Here is a 17,921-nt window from a genome sequence, read left to right as displayed (position 1 = left end):
TTCACAGTTTACAGGTTACCAGGTAGAGCAGGAAATTGTAATGCTTCGGGTTTCATATGCATCTGCTACAAGTCTGGCAGTGTTAATACTCTAGCACAGAGACTAGCAGTATGACGCGATCCCAAACTCCGTATGCTTGATGCATGAAGTTCAACGTCCGTCTCGACCAACTCCTGTAGGATGCCTTCAAATTCATGGAACAATGCTGACTTTAATGTATTAAATTTTATTGTAAGTATCTATGCTTAGACAAACTACTTGCCGAGTTCACCAAGCATGATATTTCGATCGGACGAGCCGGAGACAACTAGAAAGAAAATAACGTCAGCGTACTCTCAAGCAAGGTACTGTCATTAACAAGACTTACCAATAGGCTCGTCGTTCGGAGAAAAGCGAACGTCGTTCACCGTCCCCTTATGACCCGGGAGCTTGTAGAGGAGCTTGCCCGTCTTGACATCCCACACTACAACGCTACGATCTCCGCTTCCAGCCGCAATTTTCTCTCCCTTGGGGTCCCAACTGGCGCGGATGAGGTTCTTCTCTAACCCAACTGGCGCCCCGTCAAAAGTCCTGATGGAGCGATCGGCGGGCGCAAATGGTCGGATGTCCCATGTGCGCACGGTCGAGTCGTGAGAGTTGGACAACAGGGTTTGCGAATCGGGCGATATCTGGAGCGATGTTACGGTATCATTGTGGCCGAATAATGAGTATATGACCGCCTTCTTTCGAATATCCCAGACTTTTATATCGTTGTCAATACCACCCGTGAAGATTTCATTCCCAGCGTCCGACAGCGCAACGGCCGTAATCGGAAAATCCGTTTCGAGGAAATCGAGCGCCGCTTTGTGTCGTGGATCCCAGATCCCGATATAGCCATCGTCACTGCCGCTGACAAGCAACTCCTGGCCACGTCTGCTGATGTCCAAGCAATTAATCACTTCTTCATGGCCCACGTGCCTCCGAATCCGCTGCCCGGTCTCCACGTCCCAGCTGGCTATTGTCATGTCGGCAGAAGCCGAGAAGATGAACTGAGAGTCTCGAGACCATTGCAAGTCGAGTACAGCGCCTTTGTGTCCGGTCAGGACGCCGTAGTTTTCGCATTGTTCGTAGGTCCGCCATAGCACTATACAAGTTGAGGTAAGTACATGTGATCGATAGAGAGAGGGGAATAAGAAGGGACTCACTTATGGTACGATCCATGGAACCAGACGCAATATTCTGCGCTGTAGGGTCGAAACGAGTCGCAAATATTTCTCCCGAGTGTCCTGTTTTCGTCAGTCCAGCGCCCAAGGGACAGATGGAGGGGAGAACTAACCTGTCAACTCCATAATAGGAGCTGCGAGCCCGCTGGTTCTAGGAATCTACTCGCAAGCATTAGCAAAGAAGAAAGGCGACGGAAATCCGGCTGCTCTAGACAGCAGGAAAAAGAAAGCGATGCATACAGCTTGTACCAAAGCACCATTTTGACTACCAGTCCGCAATGCAAGAGCGCTTGAGTTGAGGTCGCTATTCGATTTTTGTCTTTTCACGACGAGCTGGTTTGCTGCGCCGAAAGATTCTGAGGCCGGCCTTTTTTCGCCAGACATCATGATATATACGTAGAGCTTGGTGCGAGGAGGAGAGAAAGAGGAGTAATTTAAAAAAGAATAGTAAGAACGGCAATCAATCAGGTAGCCGGTGGGTGGTTGAATGCTTAAGCGCGGAGGTCCATAAAATTCAACCTTACCTGGTAGACGCGCTAAACGCTTTATGGCGGCGGGCCATCCATATCAACTTCACGCTTCAATCCAACGCTTGCTTCGCTCAACAACAACCTCTTCCTCTGCGTCGATACTATCTTTAGCTTTGGGAATTCAACATTGGGAATTAATTCCTTCTTTATCGCGGGCATAATATTCACATTTCTGGGTTAGAGAGGGAAAGGGACAAATATTGGACATGTCTTCGACTACAAAAGCCGCCCGAATAGGGGAAGAGTAAGTCCCCCATTGACTCGACCAGCATCGATTAAACTAATCTGTTGTGTCTTGCTTAAGAATCTGGAAGTCAGTCATTCCCGCCCAATCGCCGGCTTGGTTTTGACATCAAAGTCGAAGAGACATACAGTAATGAATGGCATTTACTGAATTCATTTTACTTATCTGCAGAACAAAGATCGATAAAGTCAACGCCGAACTAGTGACGCTTACGTATGGAACGATAGTTGCGCAGCTATGTCAAGACTACGATAGCGATTATGTGGAAGTCAATAAACAACTCGACAAGATGGGGTATAACATAGGCATGCGGTTGATTGAAGATTTCCTTGCCAAGTCTAACACGGGTCGATGCGCGAATTTTAAGGAGACGGCCGATATAATCTCCAAGGTCAATTCTACTTGCCCCCGCAAAGCATACATACGAGGAAAGCGTTACGTGCTGACTTGTCTTTTGTCTAGGTGGGATTTAAAATCTTCCTCAATATAACACCCACCGTTACCAATTGGACTAGCGACAATAAACAATTCTCGCTGGTGCTCGATGAAAATCCACTGGCCGATTTTGTGGAATTGCCGGATGACGATCGAGCGCAAGACCAGCTGTGGTTTTCTAATATTCTGTGCGGGGTGCTGCGAGGCGCATTGGAAATGGTGGGCGCTTTTTTCTTCTTCATCATCTTCTATGAGTAAATTCGGATGAGTAAGCTAACTGAGTTTGTTTATCTTGTCCCAGGTCCAAATGCAAATTGAGGCGCATTTTGTGAGCGACGTGCTCCGGGGCAGCGATACAACGGAAATCCGGGTGACACTGGTGCGATATATCGAGGATGAGATGCCGCCGGATGATGAATAGGAAGTGCCACATGTGCCAGACAGGCGATATGCAGCTTGATTGCGGTGCGAATCGACAATGATATTCAGCGGTTTCCTAGGTAGGCCTAGCATGGGCGTGTGTGGCATGATCTTCCGGGGAGCTTATCGAGCGGGAGCTAACGCTAATCCCCGTCCATACTCGCCGCGCTCCGTAGTTTACAGATAGTTAGCTGGCTCCAATTCATCGCCGAAAAAAAAAAAAAAAGCAAGCCTGCCTACTCTGCACCGCCAGACAGTCGCTCCCGTCAGTTTTGTGTATATCCGCGTCTTGTCGTACGGCAGCAGTCGCACAAAGAGTTGCGCTGCTGGCCACAGGAGGGGCTCCACGTGACACGCTAGTCCCCAACCCGGTAAGCCCGCCCCCACCGCCGAGCCATTCCGTTCTGAGAAGTGCGCAGGGCGCCGCCCTCGCACTGCGCCGGCGAGCGGGCGATTCAAGATCAGGGTGGAATGGGGAGATGACGGGTGGACGTCGTAGTGGTTCAATGGCACGCGCAAAAAGCAGTGGCGGGCTTCAATATATGTCTACTAGAGACAAGTGCCTGGCAGACGCGCAAAAGCTACGCGGCAACGGGCGTCCCGCGGTACCGGGAAAGGCTGTGCTGACATCTACGCGCGCTCCCGCCAGACCAGCCTCCATTAGTGCGCCCCGAGCAGTTTTTCCGCGCCGGCCCTGACGGCTGGCGGGCCAATAGGAGCCGCCTGCCAGCCTGTCGCTCGATCTCGCTCGCTCTCTCGTCCTTCCCTCTCGCTCTATCGAATTCATTCCCATCCTCGCCTCTTCCCCTTTTGCCCCCCCCTCCTCCTCCTCTTCCCCCCAAAGGGAAAGTCGTTAAATGTTTTCTCGTCGCTAAGTCCGCGCTGCTTCTTGCTCGCCCTCTTGCGCTGCGGCTGATCCACTCCAGCTCTCGCACCTTAATTCCTGTGCCCAACCCGACTGGAACCCGACCGAACGAACGAACCTCTATTCCCGTTACGACGGCTGCAAGTAGTAGTAGTGCTCTTACTACGTACTACTACTGCTTGCTGCACATCATCCCGGGTTTCCCTTGTCCCCTTCCTCTCGGTGCTGCTGCTACTCTATTGCCTCAATTTCCCTTTTCTTTTTTCCTTTTCTTCTGGATTCCCCTTCCCGCTCTCCACCCTCGTTGCTTTCTTTCCCCTTTGACGAATTCCTCTGCCATAGTCCTTGGCTCTATCAACTCTTTTCTTCATCCGTCCTGGTCATAGCAGCTCGGCCTCCTGTCGCGCCGCTTTCGCTCACAGTCTTTTTCGTGTCGGGCCAGAAAAGGATTTCGTCTGGAGGGAAACGAGCGGCTTCGAATCGAATTCCTTATCTCCTGATCTCTCCCATCGCGATTCCAAACCTACCAGCCACCTCGTCGGTTCCCGTCTTGCGGACTATCGATTGGACGTTTTTTTTTTTTCTCTCTTTCCTTTCCTTTCTTTTTTCTAATATCAATCCTCTCATACCAATCTGATACCTTCGGCTCTTTTAAGAAAGAATCAGAATAATCGCCGTGGTTGTCGTGTATATCTGGGACCCTTGCCACATTTGACCGGCCGGACACTCTTTTTTCCCGCCCGTCCGCCCCGTGTGGCTCTAGGCCTCCTACCGGTCGCGATCTTGCTCGACACAGTTCAACAGAGAAAACGACCGTCGAATTTCCATCATCGTCCTCATTTCTATATTTCATCGCAGCCCCTTTGGTGCTTTATTTGACTTAGTCTAAAAAGTTCTATTTTGGCCTTCGCTCCACGGCCTACTTGGAAGTTTAAACGCGATATTTCCGGGTGGCTGTCACCGCCTTTGTCGCGCTTTTTCGCTCACTCACACACACCCTCTCTCATCTACACACCCTGGCGCTTACATATACCGCGCGCTTTTTTTTGTTACTTGAGCAGTCTGGCTTTCATACTTTAGTCATCTTGGGTGGTGGAAGTGGCCCAGTGGGCTCTCAGCCATGAATCATCCAATCAACATGGCTAACATGGCTGGGATGAACCCCATGCCAGGTGGCCCTGTAGGTGGCGTCCCCATGATGAACAGTGCATCGACCGCTCCCCGCACAGAGTCTCTGGAATCTGTCTATATACAACTCAACACATGTATCTACGACTACTTTATCAAGCGCGGTCAATACGACGCCGCTCGCGTTCTTTTAAACGACGAAAGCGTCAAACTGGATACCGACGCCGACCCCAAAACTAGCCCCGGCCATGTGAATGGTGTGGATGGGGATACGTCGATGACCGACTCGAAAGATGAAAAATTAAAAATTCCTGATGAGTTCCCCCGACCTCGTGTCCCCGTGGACAGCGCGAATTCTTTCTTGTTTGAATGGTTCAGCCTATTTTGGGATATCTTTGGGGCACAGCGTAGGAGAGGGAACTATAACCCAATGGCTCACCAATTCGTTCAGCAATCACAGGTTTGTTTTATTTCTATCTCTTTGAAGTTATTGTAAGTTTCGATTCGCAGACTGATTGTGTGTGTAGAACTTGATGCGCATGCGAGAACAAGCCAATCAAAATTTTCTTCGCCAGCCCAATATGCTGATGCAAAACCAGATGGCTAATATGCGACGCAATGGAGTTCAGGGTATGAATTTGCAAAAGACGGTTTTACAGAACAACACAACAATGTACGGTTTCCCCCCTTCTATATCTTGCATCAAGCGTTTTGATGTCAAAACATTGACGAGGGTCTGTTAACTGTATTTAGGAACCCTCAACAAATGGCTCAACTGCAACTGCAAAGTAAAATGCAGCGTGAGCACTCGGATATGGATATCAACGGCCACCGCGCACAATCGCCATCGTCGGCTGAGAACGCCCCGTCTCCGTCGAAACGACCGCGACTCGAAGGCGCTCAACCGGCTGGACAGCAAATGGTCCCCAACGGCCGAGCACCGGGCCAGATGCCGGGTCAGATGAATTTGATGCAGAATGGGATCAATGCGAGGGGGATGAATACAACGCAATTCCAAGCGTTCCAGCAACAAGCTGGCCAGACTGCAGCGCAGCAGCAAAAATCCATGCAGGTATATGCCCAGAACTTGCTCCTTCATCACTCGAGCTCAGCAATGAATAACCAGGGGATACCGAACGGACTGATGAACAACGGATTCATGCCGAATCAAACTGATATGATGCCGCAACTATCGGATGGGCAGACCGTACCCATGATTAACGGACAATTTCTCACCGCCGACATGGCGGGAATGCCTCGACCGGGAATGCCAGGGACTAACCAGAGCGGAAACCATGCTCTTCAAGATTACCAGATGCAATTGATGCTGCTAGAACAGCAGAACAAGCGCCGTTTGATGATGGCTCGTCAAGAGCAGAATAACATGCATCCCGACGGTCAGCCCATGGCTGGCCAGCCCGGTCTACCTCCAGGTACCTCGCCGCAAGGCAGCAGGACTGGAGCGTCTCCGAATCCGAGTGAGCAAATGAAACGGGGAACCCCGAAGATGCCTCAAACCGGTCTCCCGGCTTCGCCCGGTGCTGGTGACATACAGGGCCGTGCATCTCCAGCTGCAATGAACTTTGCTACTGGCCAGATGACTCCGGACATGAATAATGCATTCTACAACATGAAGCCTGATGGCATGGTAGGCGGGCCTAATGGTATGCGACCGCCGACATCGAATCAAACACCATTCAATCCACAGATGAACCAAGCTATGCAACAAGGACCGAACGCTCGGATGCCAGGTGCTAATTGGCCGACAGGTCCACAAGGACCGCCCATGGTTGCGCAGCAGTCTCCTGCAACACAAGCAGCCCCAACTCCACAGGAGCGAAATGCCATGCCGCCGCCGTCTGCGCCGCCAGCAGGTAACAAACCACCGTCTCCTCAGCAGGGAGCAGCGCCGCCGACACCACAGCAAGCGAACAAGCCGGCTCCTAAGGGCAAGAAGGACACTGAGAAGAATCGGAAGGTATTTTTTTTTTCTCTTTGCGCATCATACATGTGCGTGATTGAGCTAACATGATAAAAGCGTCCCAACAAGAAGAACGCAGCAGCGGCCAATGCCAATACTGCAGCAACGCCGTCGTCTGAGGCGGAACCTCCACCAACACCCACGCCATCAACACCTATCACGCCGCAGCATCCGAGTTCGTTCAACAAGAACGGAATCAATGCAACGACGACAGCACAGCAGCCACAGCCTACATCAGCGCCTGCACCACCTATTGTACAGCAACCCGATCCTAATGTTGGAAACTTTAACGAACTGGCAATACCTGATGTATGTCCTTCTCCCTCTTTCCTTTTCTTAGCATATCAGTTAACTTACGATAAACAGACATCGAGCTTTAACCTCGACTTTGGCTCACTCGAAACCCCCGAACTTTTGGAAAACTTTGACTTTGACTCCTTCCTCAATACCGACGCCGACGCAACAGGTTTTGGGTTTGATCCCAGTAATCTAACCTATCCTACCGATGGAGTAGAAACGGGTACGGACGGGTTGTAATGAAATCATTGAATACAATCTATCTGGATTTGTCTAGCGTCAGCAATGTCAGAGCAAATGGGAATGAGCGAAAGCTGAATGAAGCCTTCAAAGATTAATGATGTTCAGAAAGTTCTTTTTTTTTTGAAGGGTCTTGTCTATTTATTTAAACAAGTGGTATTTTTATTCTATCCTTTTTTTTTTTTTTTTTTTGCGTGCATGCGTTTGTTTTTATTGGTATGAATGGTTTTTTCCTTTATCCTTGCCTTTCTTTTCCTTTTTTCCTCTCATCTCTTTTTCCCTTGTTTGCTTATTCGATTGATTGATTGATTGATTGATCCGGACAAAAAATCCATCCACTTATCATCCTCATCCTCCTGCCTACCTACCTTCCTACCTACCTACTCATCCTATCTATCTTTACTTTATACCCAAACCTGTCTGTCTGTCTGTCTCTGTCCATCCGTCCATCCACTCCACGCCTCTTATTTTCATTTCGTTTCCTACTATTTGGTGTACATCTCCTCTTCCTCTTTTTTTCTTTTTTATTTCTTTTCCTCTCGCTTCTTCTGATCAATCGATCGATACCGTGTGGTTTATTTATTCATCATTTATCTCTCATATTTATACCTCTTCTATATTTTTTTTATACTTCCTTATTTTTTTTGGCTTTTGGCTTTTGGCTTTTGGCTTGGCTTGACTTGACTTGACCTTTTTTATACTCTTTGAGTGATGATGAAAATATACTCCTTTTTTTAAAAAAAAAACACTTAAATCCGTTTTTATACATTTCGTGCTCATAGTTTTTGGAGGGGTCGGGACGGACGGTGCGTACCTACATAGGTAAGTCAGTATAAAAGGTTTGTGATGAAGAGATATATGGTGTGTACGTACGTATGTATTGGGATGGATGATGGTGATGGTGTACTTGGATAGGTAGACAAAACGGAACACGATAGAAAGAATGCGCGCACGATTTATGGACATAAGGGGCTATTAGGTAGGTATGAATAACAAACTAATTAACATATCGTCGTCATTGATTCTCCTGCTGACTCAATCCTGTGTTGTTTTTCTCGAACGAAATAAGTATACAGACAGAAAAGAACACAGGCAGCATCACCCCAAACTTCCAGCATAATAGCTTAAGGATTAGCAGGCCAATGTCCACTGGCTTTCAACACCGAAATCTTGTTACCTACAAATCCTTCGATCTGTTCACGATGCACACGCTCAGCCAGCTCCTTAGCGTAGTCCTCTCGAACCAGGCCCATCACGTACTCAACAGCTGCCTTGGAGCATGCTTCTTGAGCTTCGGCCTGGGTGCCGCGGAACGCCTCGACTTTACCGATTGGGCCTGCGCGCGCAAGGAAGGGGTCATTTTCGATCGTTACCCAGACCGTGAAGATTCGTGGTGGCAAGAAAATGCTCCCTGGTTTGTAAGGTCTGGTCTCCAGTGAGTGCTTGAGACCGAGCATGCTGCATAATTCTGTTTTTTTCCTCGTCAGTTGTGAATAGTTGACTAGCGGTTATAGACATACTTACTGTCGAACTTTTCACGGTACGTCGCCAAATTGACTATTTCGCAAGATAGGCTACCTGGAGACTCCTTCCAAATCCTTACCGGTTCTGATACGGGATACACTGGCTCCATCGACATTCGCGGGTTCACGACAGGACGCAGGTTAGACATGAAGTCAGTTCTTGGTTTCTTTGCCTTTCTCATTCGAGCTCGAGCTCGTTTTGACATTGCAGCAGGGGGTTTGGTTACTTTGTTGGCTGCATTTGCTACGGGGCCCGTTTTCGGCTTGTTATTGTTGTTGTTGTTGCTAGTCTGTTTCGATTTGGCTTGTTGCGATGCGTTAGGGATTGTATTTCTGAGCGCTCGAGGTGCGTTTGGTGCTCTTTTCACGGTTGGTGAAGACGCAGGCACGCCGTTCCTAGGTGCAGGCGTCCCAGGAGACACGGTCAAACCATTTGCAACTTCGGGCTCTGAGACCGAAACACCAGAGAGCTCTCGAAGCTCGCCCGTGATCAAAAGATAGAGTACCTGGTGGGCAGCAGCAGCAATGGCCAAGTCTTCGCTAGTGTAGAACTTGCGCTTTCCCAGGCCAGTTACGCTGCCCACGGCAATCTCATATCGAAACCCCATTCTATGAACATATCGCGAGGATTCTGGCAATGACAACCCCATTTCTTTGACATACTCCTGTAGCAATGAAAACCAGCGCCAGTCTTGAGCCGTCAGATCCAGACTTGGCTCATCTGGAACTCTCCATCTGGCATGTCGAACTTTCAAAATCGACAACGCAACTCGACAAATCTCAACTTTGGCAACTACCAGCGATCTCATCGACGGCAGTTTGAGTGAATCATTATACATTGTGAACCTTGCAGACCATCTCCCGTCAGGCTCTTGGTTATATTGAATGTTTTGATTGAGATTTTTCTTTTCCTGCAACTTCAAGACGCCGAAGTAGAAAAGAACCTGCTCAGATGTCAAGTTGCGAGTGTCGACTTCATCCAGCGGCGGTCCTCTGACGACTTGCCTCTCTTCGTCATCCTCATCGCCGACCTCCACAACCACGGTAGCATCGTCGTCGCCATCGTCATCATCAAGATCATCATACCGTGGCCTCACTTCTCTTTCTTCGTGCTTCCCCTTCCCCCCACGTATCTCCTCCAAGTGAGGGTAATGGTTTTCCTTCTGGTAGTGAGCATCATACCGAGTCGAGGCGAGACTCTGGTGAGCAGCATCCTCCACGGCAACATGCGAGCTTCGCACTTGGCTCACGTCCCTCGCATCCTTAATGAACGTGGGGGGATGCGTTGCTGCAGGGTAATAAGAAGGATAAGAAGGATAACAAGGATACGAGGAGTGATGAGGAGAGTAGTAAGAAGAGGACGAGGAAAAAGCGTTGAAATTGGATTCTTGCGAGACAAAGGTGAACGGACGAGGACCGGGCACAAGTCTGATTACTGCATTTGGGGGATTTCCTCTTTCTCTGATGGGAGAGAGTGGCTCGGCCGCAGTCTCGACGTCGTGATCATCAGCGAACCGGCGACCTGGCAGTTCGTCCTGACAATCTGAGATGGGGAAGAACATGGATGGTCTGTGTGATATCGACATGTTTCTGCTGTAAGACCGTCACGTCTGACGGGGTCAGGAGGAGTGAAGGTTGATAGAAGTACGATAATTGTGGAAGATTGAAAGAGAGAAGGGAAGAGGAGAGAGAGGTGAGGATAAGGGAAGAACTGGGAGCGGGTGGGAGGTTGCCCAGGGACTGACCCAAAAGGAAGGAGCGCCTGCCAGTGCCTACAAAGGCAGTCACACCCGAGTACGTCAGCAACCACTGGCACGTACATGTCAGGCAATATAAGAGGTTTTCTCTTCTTCCATGCTAGTCAATAGTACTAACGTACAAACAAGGAGCGGACTCAAGATGTATGTATGTATATACTCGAGTATGTGTATGTTTACAGCTAATAATAACAGGTCATGCCTTCGCTTCAATCAATGTCATCGTCTTCGGCCACAGAATGCGCCTTCTCAACACGAGATATCTTTTTGGTGGGCGACTCGCTTGTCTGAGACGCCTCGTCCGGCGCCTTGGAATGCCTCTTCCGCTTCGTCTCGCTAGACACATGCACGACGCTCTCAGTAGTGCGTACTACGGCATGTGGATGGTGAGTGCTTGACCTGGACACTTCCCTGCTGGATGGCTCGCTGGCGGGTTCGGACTCGACACGGTTACTCCTTTTGGTGAGTCCTTTGCTCTCTTTCTTCCCCTTGACTTGGCCTTTAGGGCTGACAACAACCTTTCGGGTGGAAATCGACTCGACAACGCTATCTGTCTGACCAGACCTGGTACTAGACCCTGAAATTTGCCTGATATCCTTCGGATCTGCTTGAGAATTCCTCTTCGAATATGACTCGGAGCGAGCCAGAGCAGCCGCGGACGGCCGAGATACAGGCGGCATCGAAGGAACAGTTGTCTGTTGGGTCGAGGCAGTAGTAGCAGTGGTTGTATGTATTTTTGAGGGATTCATGGGTCCCATGAAACTCAATGAGTCATCTTCTTGAGAAGCAGCCATACTTGTTTGGTGACTATGCTCGTAACTCATACCATTCACACTAGACATGGCGCGACTGCTCACAGATATTGGCCCTGCATCAGGCATCGAAACATCGTCTATACTGCGCTGAGTCTGACGTAAGCGATGGGCTAGCAGTGGTTCGATGAACGGATCTGCTGATCCCATAAAGCCGGCACCTTGATTTTGAAAAGTTCCGAAATTCGTAGGATGTAAATTGAGTCTAGGATCCATGGTGAAGCCAGGCCAATTCATTGCTGGAAGGGGTGCCGGCGCCGATTCCGGTACTGCTGTTGGGACTATTGGTTTATGTGCCCATTGAGGTACATTTGAGTAGGTATTGTGATAGCTGGCTTCGAATCCATTCACTCGAGAAGGCTCGTAGCGTGTTGTGTCATGGCGAGTTGGCGAGTGTGCATGGAGCTCGTCGTTTTTCTTGTGGCTATCGTATTCAGGGAATGCCCCGTATCCTCCTGTGTTGCCTCCTCCATATCCTCCATAACTAAGTTGATGTCTAAACAGGTTCGTAGGAAGCTGGTTCCACATGTTTGGATTAGGCCAGGCTATACCACAATTTTCCAAGATATCTAAAATCAATCAATTAGCTTAGAGCCACCCAAGTGGGGATGAAAAGGGATGGCACGCACTCAGGGGGGCATGTTGAAACGAGAACACCACAACATCCTTCACCCTCTCAAAAGGCGGCGACCGATTGGGACGCGAGAATCCCTCTGAAATGACGACTCTCAGGCGGCCATGGGTCTCAGCCGCATCCCAGACATATGAATCTATGACCTCGGGATGAAACTGGGGGAAACGGAGTACTTCTTGCGTTCCGTTTTTGTCGACCTCTTGTACAGACAGGCAAGATTAGAAAAGCAGTCCCCAAAAGCCAGAAAACAGGGCTAAACTCACGAGAACTGAAATCCAAAAGATGTGGCCAGGCAGTACGAGGACCGAAGAGACTCCCTCTATTTCAAGTCAACATGTGACAAATTAGGACGCAAAGCAAGTGGTCAGATCAAGGAATGAAACGTACGCCACGCAGACATTATCTGTATAAATCCTAACCTCATACAAAACACAATCATCCGGATGCATCAAACTCTCCAGAATCCGGGACGGCTGCGGCTTTTCCCAGCTATGAATCGAAATGCGAAAGGGGCTCTGAGCGGGCAAACTCGGTATGAAAGAAGTGAGAACGGGCAACTGGCCCAGGGAGCGTTGAGCATAAAAGAGCTGCGAATTAAAATAGGGAGCGTTAAGATAGGGAGAGTCTGCGGATGTAGTGGACAGCAGGTTGTCATATCAGTCAGTGCTGTTCAGTGAAAGCTTGAAAAAGAAATACACATACCTTTATCGCCAACGACACAGCACTGTGTCCGGAATTCCTGGATAGGCACTCTGGAACGCTCCGGGAACAGGAGTACATCCCAGTTGCTGTATCTCATTGTTAGAGAGAAGGTGTGTGTGTGTGGTAACTAAGTAGTACGATAGTGTCGAAAAAACAAAATTTATATAAACAGAGGTGTTTAGAAAGAAGAGTTAGAAGAAAGAGCTGGAAAGATGGAAGGGAGGAGTTACGACGCTTTTCTCTTTCCTGCCGAAAGCAAAGAAGAGAGCAGGCGCCTGCCCATTTGCCGAAAAGGGTAAATAATACTTACTGCTTTTCACTTACGCAGAGACATGGACAATGTGGAAGAAAAGGTACGAATTGGCATTCTTTCCTGATTCATAGTTCATAGGAACGATCATGAAAACAGGGTTGTCTTCAAGACACAATGTAGACATCTGACCCAGATTGACATGGCAAACCGAATGATATGTCAAGAGCACAAAACATACAGTGCAGACCTCCAAGTAGCATCATCAGTCCGTAACCTAACTCCATGGAGAAAAAATAAGGTAGTGAGTAGTAAGGCTTTCGTGAGAAAACAATCGAATCGATCTATCATCCCTAGTAGTTACAAAGAACAGAGAGACGCGCTCAGAGAGCAATTGAGATTCAAGGATCGTGAAGATGCCCCCGTGGAATCTCAACGCAAAATGACGGTGAATCAAGTTGACGCTTAACAAACGTCGCAGGCCTAGGAGAATCAAAGGAAAGATAATATAACTTGAGGGGATAAAAGAAGTTTCAACTTAGACATAAGAGATAAGGTCCTAAAACCTAGTGAACGTATGGAAAAGCTGGAATCTCGCATCGAAAAAAAAAGAAAAATGGTTACAAAATGAAAGAAAGAGCTTTGAAGGCAGTAAAAAAAAAAAAACATTCACGAGCAGCTTAGCATGTTGTACAGTCGTCAGTCTACAAAAAGCACAATAAGAACAAACCTCAAAAGCACGTTCGAGACAAGACCGGTTCGTAAGAACAGAGGCTTCATAAGAGAACTTTTTGCAGCACGCCGACCCAACGGGTAAGGAGCAGAAAAATCGAGAGGGGAATGGAAAAACAGTCTGAAAAGTGTAGGGAGGACATGAGAGTTCGTGCATCATTAGACGCAAGATAAAAAAAAATAATCAAGGAGGCAAGCCACCAGGAACAACACAGCTAGGATGAAATCGCTCACGTGAACGTGCAAACGTTCCTTGAATCGAAGTAAAAGAACCCGCTCAGATAAAAACAAGAGCCCTAAAAAAGTATGCCCATCAAGAGCCGTAGATGATTCTTAGCTGAAGAGGAAGAACAAGCCGATGGTCAGCCCAGACACGTTGTCGTAAATTGATGCTAAGAACTCTGGAAGTTGCGAAAGGGTTTATTCCTTACTAGTCGGACCAGAGTTAGTGTGCTATGCCGTATCAAGTTTTATTGTAAGAATGAGTAAGACTTACCTTCATGGGAGCAAAGTTGCCGCCGTACTGGTGAGCAGGGGGGATGCCCATGTTAGGGTAAATGGGAGGGGGGGGAGCTGGGCGGTAGGGGGTTCCAGCAGGGCCCGAGTTGTTTTGAGAACGACCCCAGCTCAAGCGGACGCGAGAGTTACCAATGGGGTAGCCCTGCATCTGGTTAATGGCCATCTCCGCAGCGTGACGCTGAACGAACTGGACGAAACCGCAGCCCTTTCCAGGAGGGATCTTGACGTAGGTAATCTCGCCGAATCCCTGGAAGAAGGAACGAAGCTCGTCCTCGGTGACGTAGCCAGAAAGACCTCCAACAAAGACGGTGGTGTTGTTAGGGTCAGTGAACTGGTTCATGGGCTGGGGGGCACCGTAGAAACCCATAGGAGGACCGCCCATGGCGGGTGGATAGATACCACCAGCAGGGCCAGGCATACCCATACCACCGCCAGGACCAACACCAGGACCCTTGTTCTTAGGCGTGGCAGTGGAGATGCGCATGGGACGGTTGCCACAGTAGACACCCTGCATCTCACTCAATGCGCGCTGCTGGTCGTTTTCGTCGGAGAAGCGAACGAAGCCGTAGCCACGAGACATGCCGCTGATGGGGTCAGTCATGATCTTAGCGGACTTGCAAGATGGGAAGCGGCTCTGGAAAAGAGACACGAGAACGTATTCGTTGACTTCCGGGCCAAGGTCGCCAACGAAGATCGAGTATTCAGGTCCACGCTCATCACGGCCGCGGTCAGCGAGACCACCTCCAGTAGCCCAGTTGAGCTTGAATGCGCGGGTGGTGTTTGGCATGGGGGTACCGTTGAGGGTGAGGGCCTTGGCAGCGGCAGCGGGGGAAGCGAAGTCGACAAAGCAGTAACCAGCGTTGCTTCTGCTGTCAACATTAGTTCAACTTGAAAGGTTGGGCTCAAGGAAATGCTCTTACCCGGAAAACTTGTCGCGAATCATCTTAACGTTGACCTGTTCGCCCATCTGGAACCACAAGTTACGAATGAAGTTCTCATCAATCCAAGGCTCAAGTTCACCCATCCTATCACAACGTTAACATCCGACCATCATTCGAATTTTTATGATCCAAGCATACCAAAGAGTGGTCTTGCCCTCACCTCCCTGCTGAGGAACTGGCGCAGCATTAGGTTCACCAGGAGTGCCGCTGGCGAAAGGCGCAGGGGAAGGGTCAGCTTGACCGGTCATATTAGTGTCCGCTGGAGCTGGAGCACCGGTGGGAGCGCCGGCGTCCTGTTGGTTCTGGAATTCGTAGTTCTGGAAAGACATTTTTGATAACAGTTGAAATCGAAAGCGCGCAGCAAACTGAGTCAGACAATCACTTTTATGATTCCGTAAAAATGGCTGTGGCGATTTTCGAGAATTTGCACGAGAAAAGATCGCAGGCGAATATGGCAGAAATCGTAAAAGCTTTCGAAGACGCGATGTGGTATCTTACTTCCTGCGTGGGGCAGAGGGCTGATTAGTCACAGACAGGCTGAAGGATAATTGTCAAGACGAAAAATAGAAAGAACAAGCAAAAGATTGATGACAAATAGAATGGTATCAAAGTCGGGAAAGTTTCGCTGTGCAAGAAAGGATGTTGAAGAGCTGATAGCTGTTAAATATTGAATATCCACGATGGTTCTGACGTTGCGATAACAACTTCTCAACAGCGTGCGACGTAACGCAATCGCACAAAGTCTGGTTATTTTGAAGCGACTTGGCTGGATTGAGCCAACACGTGCAAGGCTTGAGCTGAAGCTTGCCAGGCTTTGGTCTGTCGGTCGCTGTCGGTTCCGTTTCCGGCGAGACTTTCACACAGCCGACCCAGCGAGCGCGGGCGCGCGGGCGGGCAATCGGCTTGGCTACCCGGTATGGTCCGCGCGCCTCTTTCAATTGATGCACCATGGATGATTGAGCTGAATTGCATAATGTTGGCGTTTCCATCCATGAAGTCGCGGTCCAGCGACAAGAGCTGGGTACGTTTTCAATCGCCCATTTGGCGGGTAGCCGATAACCCTTCCCACACCCCCCCTCCCCCCTTTCTTTGCTGAGACCGCTGACTTTTACGAGCGCACGGTCGCGACTGGTTGTTTCGACCGTAAATTTGCTCAATGGAGTCGCTGATGGCATGCAAATCGCGATAGCTCGATAGTCCGGTGATTTATTGTGATGTGTGGTAGTTGTTTTGTGTTGATGTTGACATCCCTCTCTCGCGAATAGAATCGCAAAACATCACCTCACGCAAGAAAAAGAAACGATGCGAGAAAAGAAAAAAAGAAAAAGAAAGTGTACATCATGAAAGCGACCAATAAAAAAAAGAGACTTACCGAATTAAAATTGAGAATCGAAGATGATCAATGAAGAATCAATTTCTTTATCGATGCCAAAAAGACGACAAGAGGGAGAGATAGATAGAGGGAGGGAGGGGGTTTGTGGAGGGGAGGAGAGCGACCGCAACTCAAAAAGATAGTAGAAGTCCTGGCAAAGATTGGATGACGATAAAAACAACTCCCGCGACACTAAGGAACACGAAAATGTATACAAGGGGGGGGGAGAAGAGCGATTACTAATTTCTGCAGGAAAAATGAAAACGAAGAGAAGAGAGGAAAAAGAAAAACTCCGTCCGTATTCCGCGAAAGAACAACGAGAGAGGAAGAAGGATGGAAGGGGAGAGGGAAGAAAAGAGAGAGAGAGAGAGAGAGAGAGGAGAGAAGAGAGAAAACAAAGCAAGGAAATTTTTTAATCCAGGCGAATGGAATAAGCGGATGGATGGAGGGGAGAAGGAAGGAACGAAGGGCAGGGCAGGGCAGCGCCAGGGAAGGAACGATCGGTGCGGTGCACCTGTTGAATCTCGTAAAAGGAAGGAACGGCCGGGAATGGAGAACTCGGTTGGCTGAACTTTTCGCGTTTGTGGTCGGCGCTGTGAGTGGCCAGGGCCAATACAGAGCATACATAAAATACGTAAAATACATGCAATTACGGACACTTCGTATCGGTAATGAAAATTCCGACAGGCTGGGACTGACGAGCCGATCTATACGCATTGTCTGCAGACACAAGCAGTATTGTTTAGAACATGGACAGCAGAAGCAGTAGTACTAGTAGTAGTAATAAAGAAATAATCATGAAAAAGAAATAGTGTATTCCTATATTCGCATCCCCTGGATATTGGTAGCTGGACCGCCTGTTGGATCAATGTATGAGGCTTATGGAGACCAGTCGTGATTAACGATGCAAGTCATGGCACCGATACAGTTAGCCTGAAACGGCCCCGGCTCATGATGTAAGAATCTGCAAGGATCTCTTCTCTTTTTGTTTCACTATTTCTGCATAGTCTACACCTAGTCAGTCATAGTCAGATAGGCATAAATGTTGTATTCTCAAACACGACAAATCCCATGCAAGGAACCTGCAATTGCATACTACATGCTGTATGTATAGCTAGTGTATATATGTATGGGCAGTCACGCACAAACTATCCCGGGCAGAAGATTGGATACATCACATCTTGGTAAATTAGCCAGCATACTAAGTACGTGCGTGCGTCGGGTATCGACTGCGGTGGGGTTCGTTATTCGCAGTAATACACACTGAATAACTTACAGTGAATAATGAACTAGAGGTGCGCATCCATGGAAACATGCAAGACCCCCCCCCCCCCCCC

At 48.8% G+C, this 17,921-nt stretch overlaps 6 protein-coding genes across 6 annotated transcripts; 2 read left to right on the top strand and 4 right to left on the bottom strand.

Annotated features, from left to right (window-relative positions):
* Positions 1 to 254: 254 nt before the first annotated feature.
* UA08_06221 (hypothetical protein) lies at positions 255 to 1,462 on the bottom strand (the record flags this gene model as incomplete). Its single annotated transcript, XM_020268520.1, has 5 exons — positions 255 to 307; positions 368 to 1,123; positions 1,185 to 1,265; positions 1,316 to 1,353; positions 1,443 to 1,462. The coding sequence occupies 5 exons, from the start codon at positions 1,460 to 1,462 to the stop codon at positions 255 to 257; spliced, it is 948 nt and encodes a 315-aa protein (XP_020118745.1).
* Positions 1,463 to 1,938: 476 nt separating this feature from the next.
* Positions 1,939 to 2,832, top strand: UA08_06220 (Trafficking protein particle complex subunit 3; the record flags this gene model as incomplete). The annotated part of the gene is made up of 4 exons (XM_020268519.1): positions 1,939 to 1,976; positions 2,148 to 2,367; positions 2,439 to 2,630; positions 2,713 to 2,832. 4 exons carry the CDS (start codon positions 1,939 to 1,941, stop codon positions 2,830 to 2,832), a joined length of 570 nt encoding a protein of 189 aa, XP_020118533.1.
* A 2,002-nt stretch (positions 2,833 to 4,834) lies between these two features.
* UA08_06219 (hypothetical protein) lies at positions 4,835 to 7,420 on the top strand (the record flags this gene model as incomplete). Its single annotated transcript, XM_020268518.1, has 6 exons — positions 4,835 to 5,284; positions 5,352 to 5,497; positions 5,578 to 6,802; positions 6,863 to 7,114; positions 7,172 to 7,325; positions 7,380 to 7,420. 6 exons carry the CDS (start codon positions 4,835 to 4,837, stop codon positions 7,418 to 7,420), a joined length of 2,268 nt encoding a protein of 755 aa, XP_020118534.1.
* Positions 7,421 to 7,928: 508 nt separating this feature from the next.
* On the bottom strand, positions 7,929 to 10,451 carry UA08_06218 (hypothetical protein; the record flags this gene model as incomplete). The annotated part of the gene is made up of 5 exons (XM_020268517.1): positions 7,929 to 7,956; positions 8,110 to 8,156; positions 8,216 to 8,314; positions 8,524 to 8,810; positions 8,867 to 10,451. The coding sequence occupies 5 exons, from the start codon at positions 10,449 to 10,451 to the stop codon at positions 7,929 to 7,931; spliced, it is 2,046 nt and encodes a 681-aa protein (XP_020118535.1).
* Positions 10,452 to 10,831: 380 nt separating this feature from the next.
* UA08_06217 (hypothetical protein) lies at positions 10,832 to 12,867 on the bottom strand (the record flags this gene model as incomplete). The annotated part of the gene is made up of 5 exons (XM_020268516.1): positions 10,832 to 11,979; positions 12,064 to 12,267; positions 12,332 to 12,387; positions 12,456 to 12,693; positions 12,771 to 12,867. The coding sequence occupies 5 exons, from the start codon at positions 12,865 to 12,867 to the stop codon at positions 10,832 to 10,834; spliced, it is 1,743 nt and encodes a 580-aa protein (XP_020118536.1).
* Positions 12,868 to 14,179: 1,312 nt separating this feature from the next.
* UA08_06216 (putative RNA-binding protein) lies at positions 14,180 to 15,541 on the bottom strand (the record flags this gene model as incomplete). Its single annotated transcript, XM_020268515.1, has 4 exons — positions 14,180 to 14,182; positions 14,249 to 15,140; positions 15,192 to 15,296; positions 15,351 to 15,541. 4 exons carry the CDS (start codon positions 15,539 to 15,541, stop codon positions 14,180 to 14,182), a joined length of 1,191 nt encoding a protein of 396 aa, XP_020118515.1.
* Between the last annotated feature and the right edge of the window lie 2,380 nt (positions 15,542 to 17,921).

Source organism: Talaromyces atroroseus, assembly GCF_001907595.1.
Source record: "Talaromyces atroroseus strain IBT 11181 chromosome Unknown scaffold_8, whole genome shotgun sequence".
Classification (NCBI taxonomy): Eukaryota; Fungi; Ascomycota; class Eurotiomycetes; order Eurotiales; family Trichocomaceae; genus Talaromyces; species Talaromyces atroroseus.
This window is presented reverse-complemented; position numbering and strand designations above follow the sequence as displayed.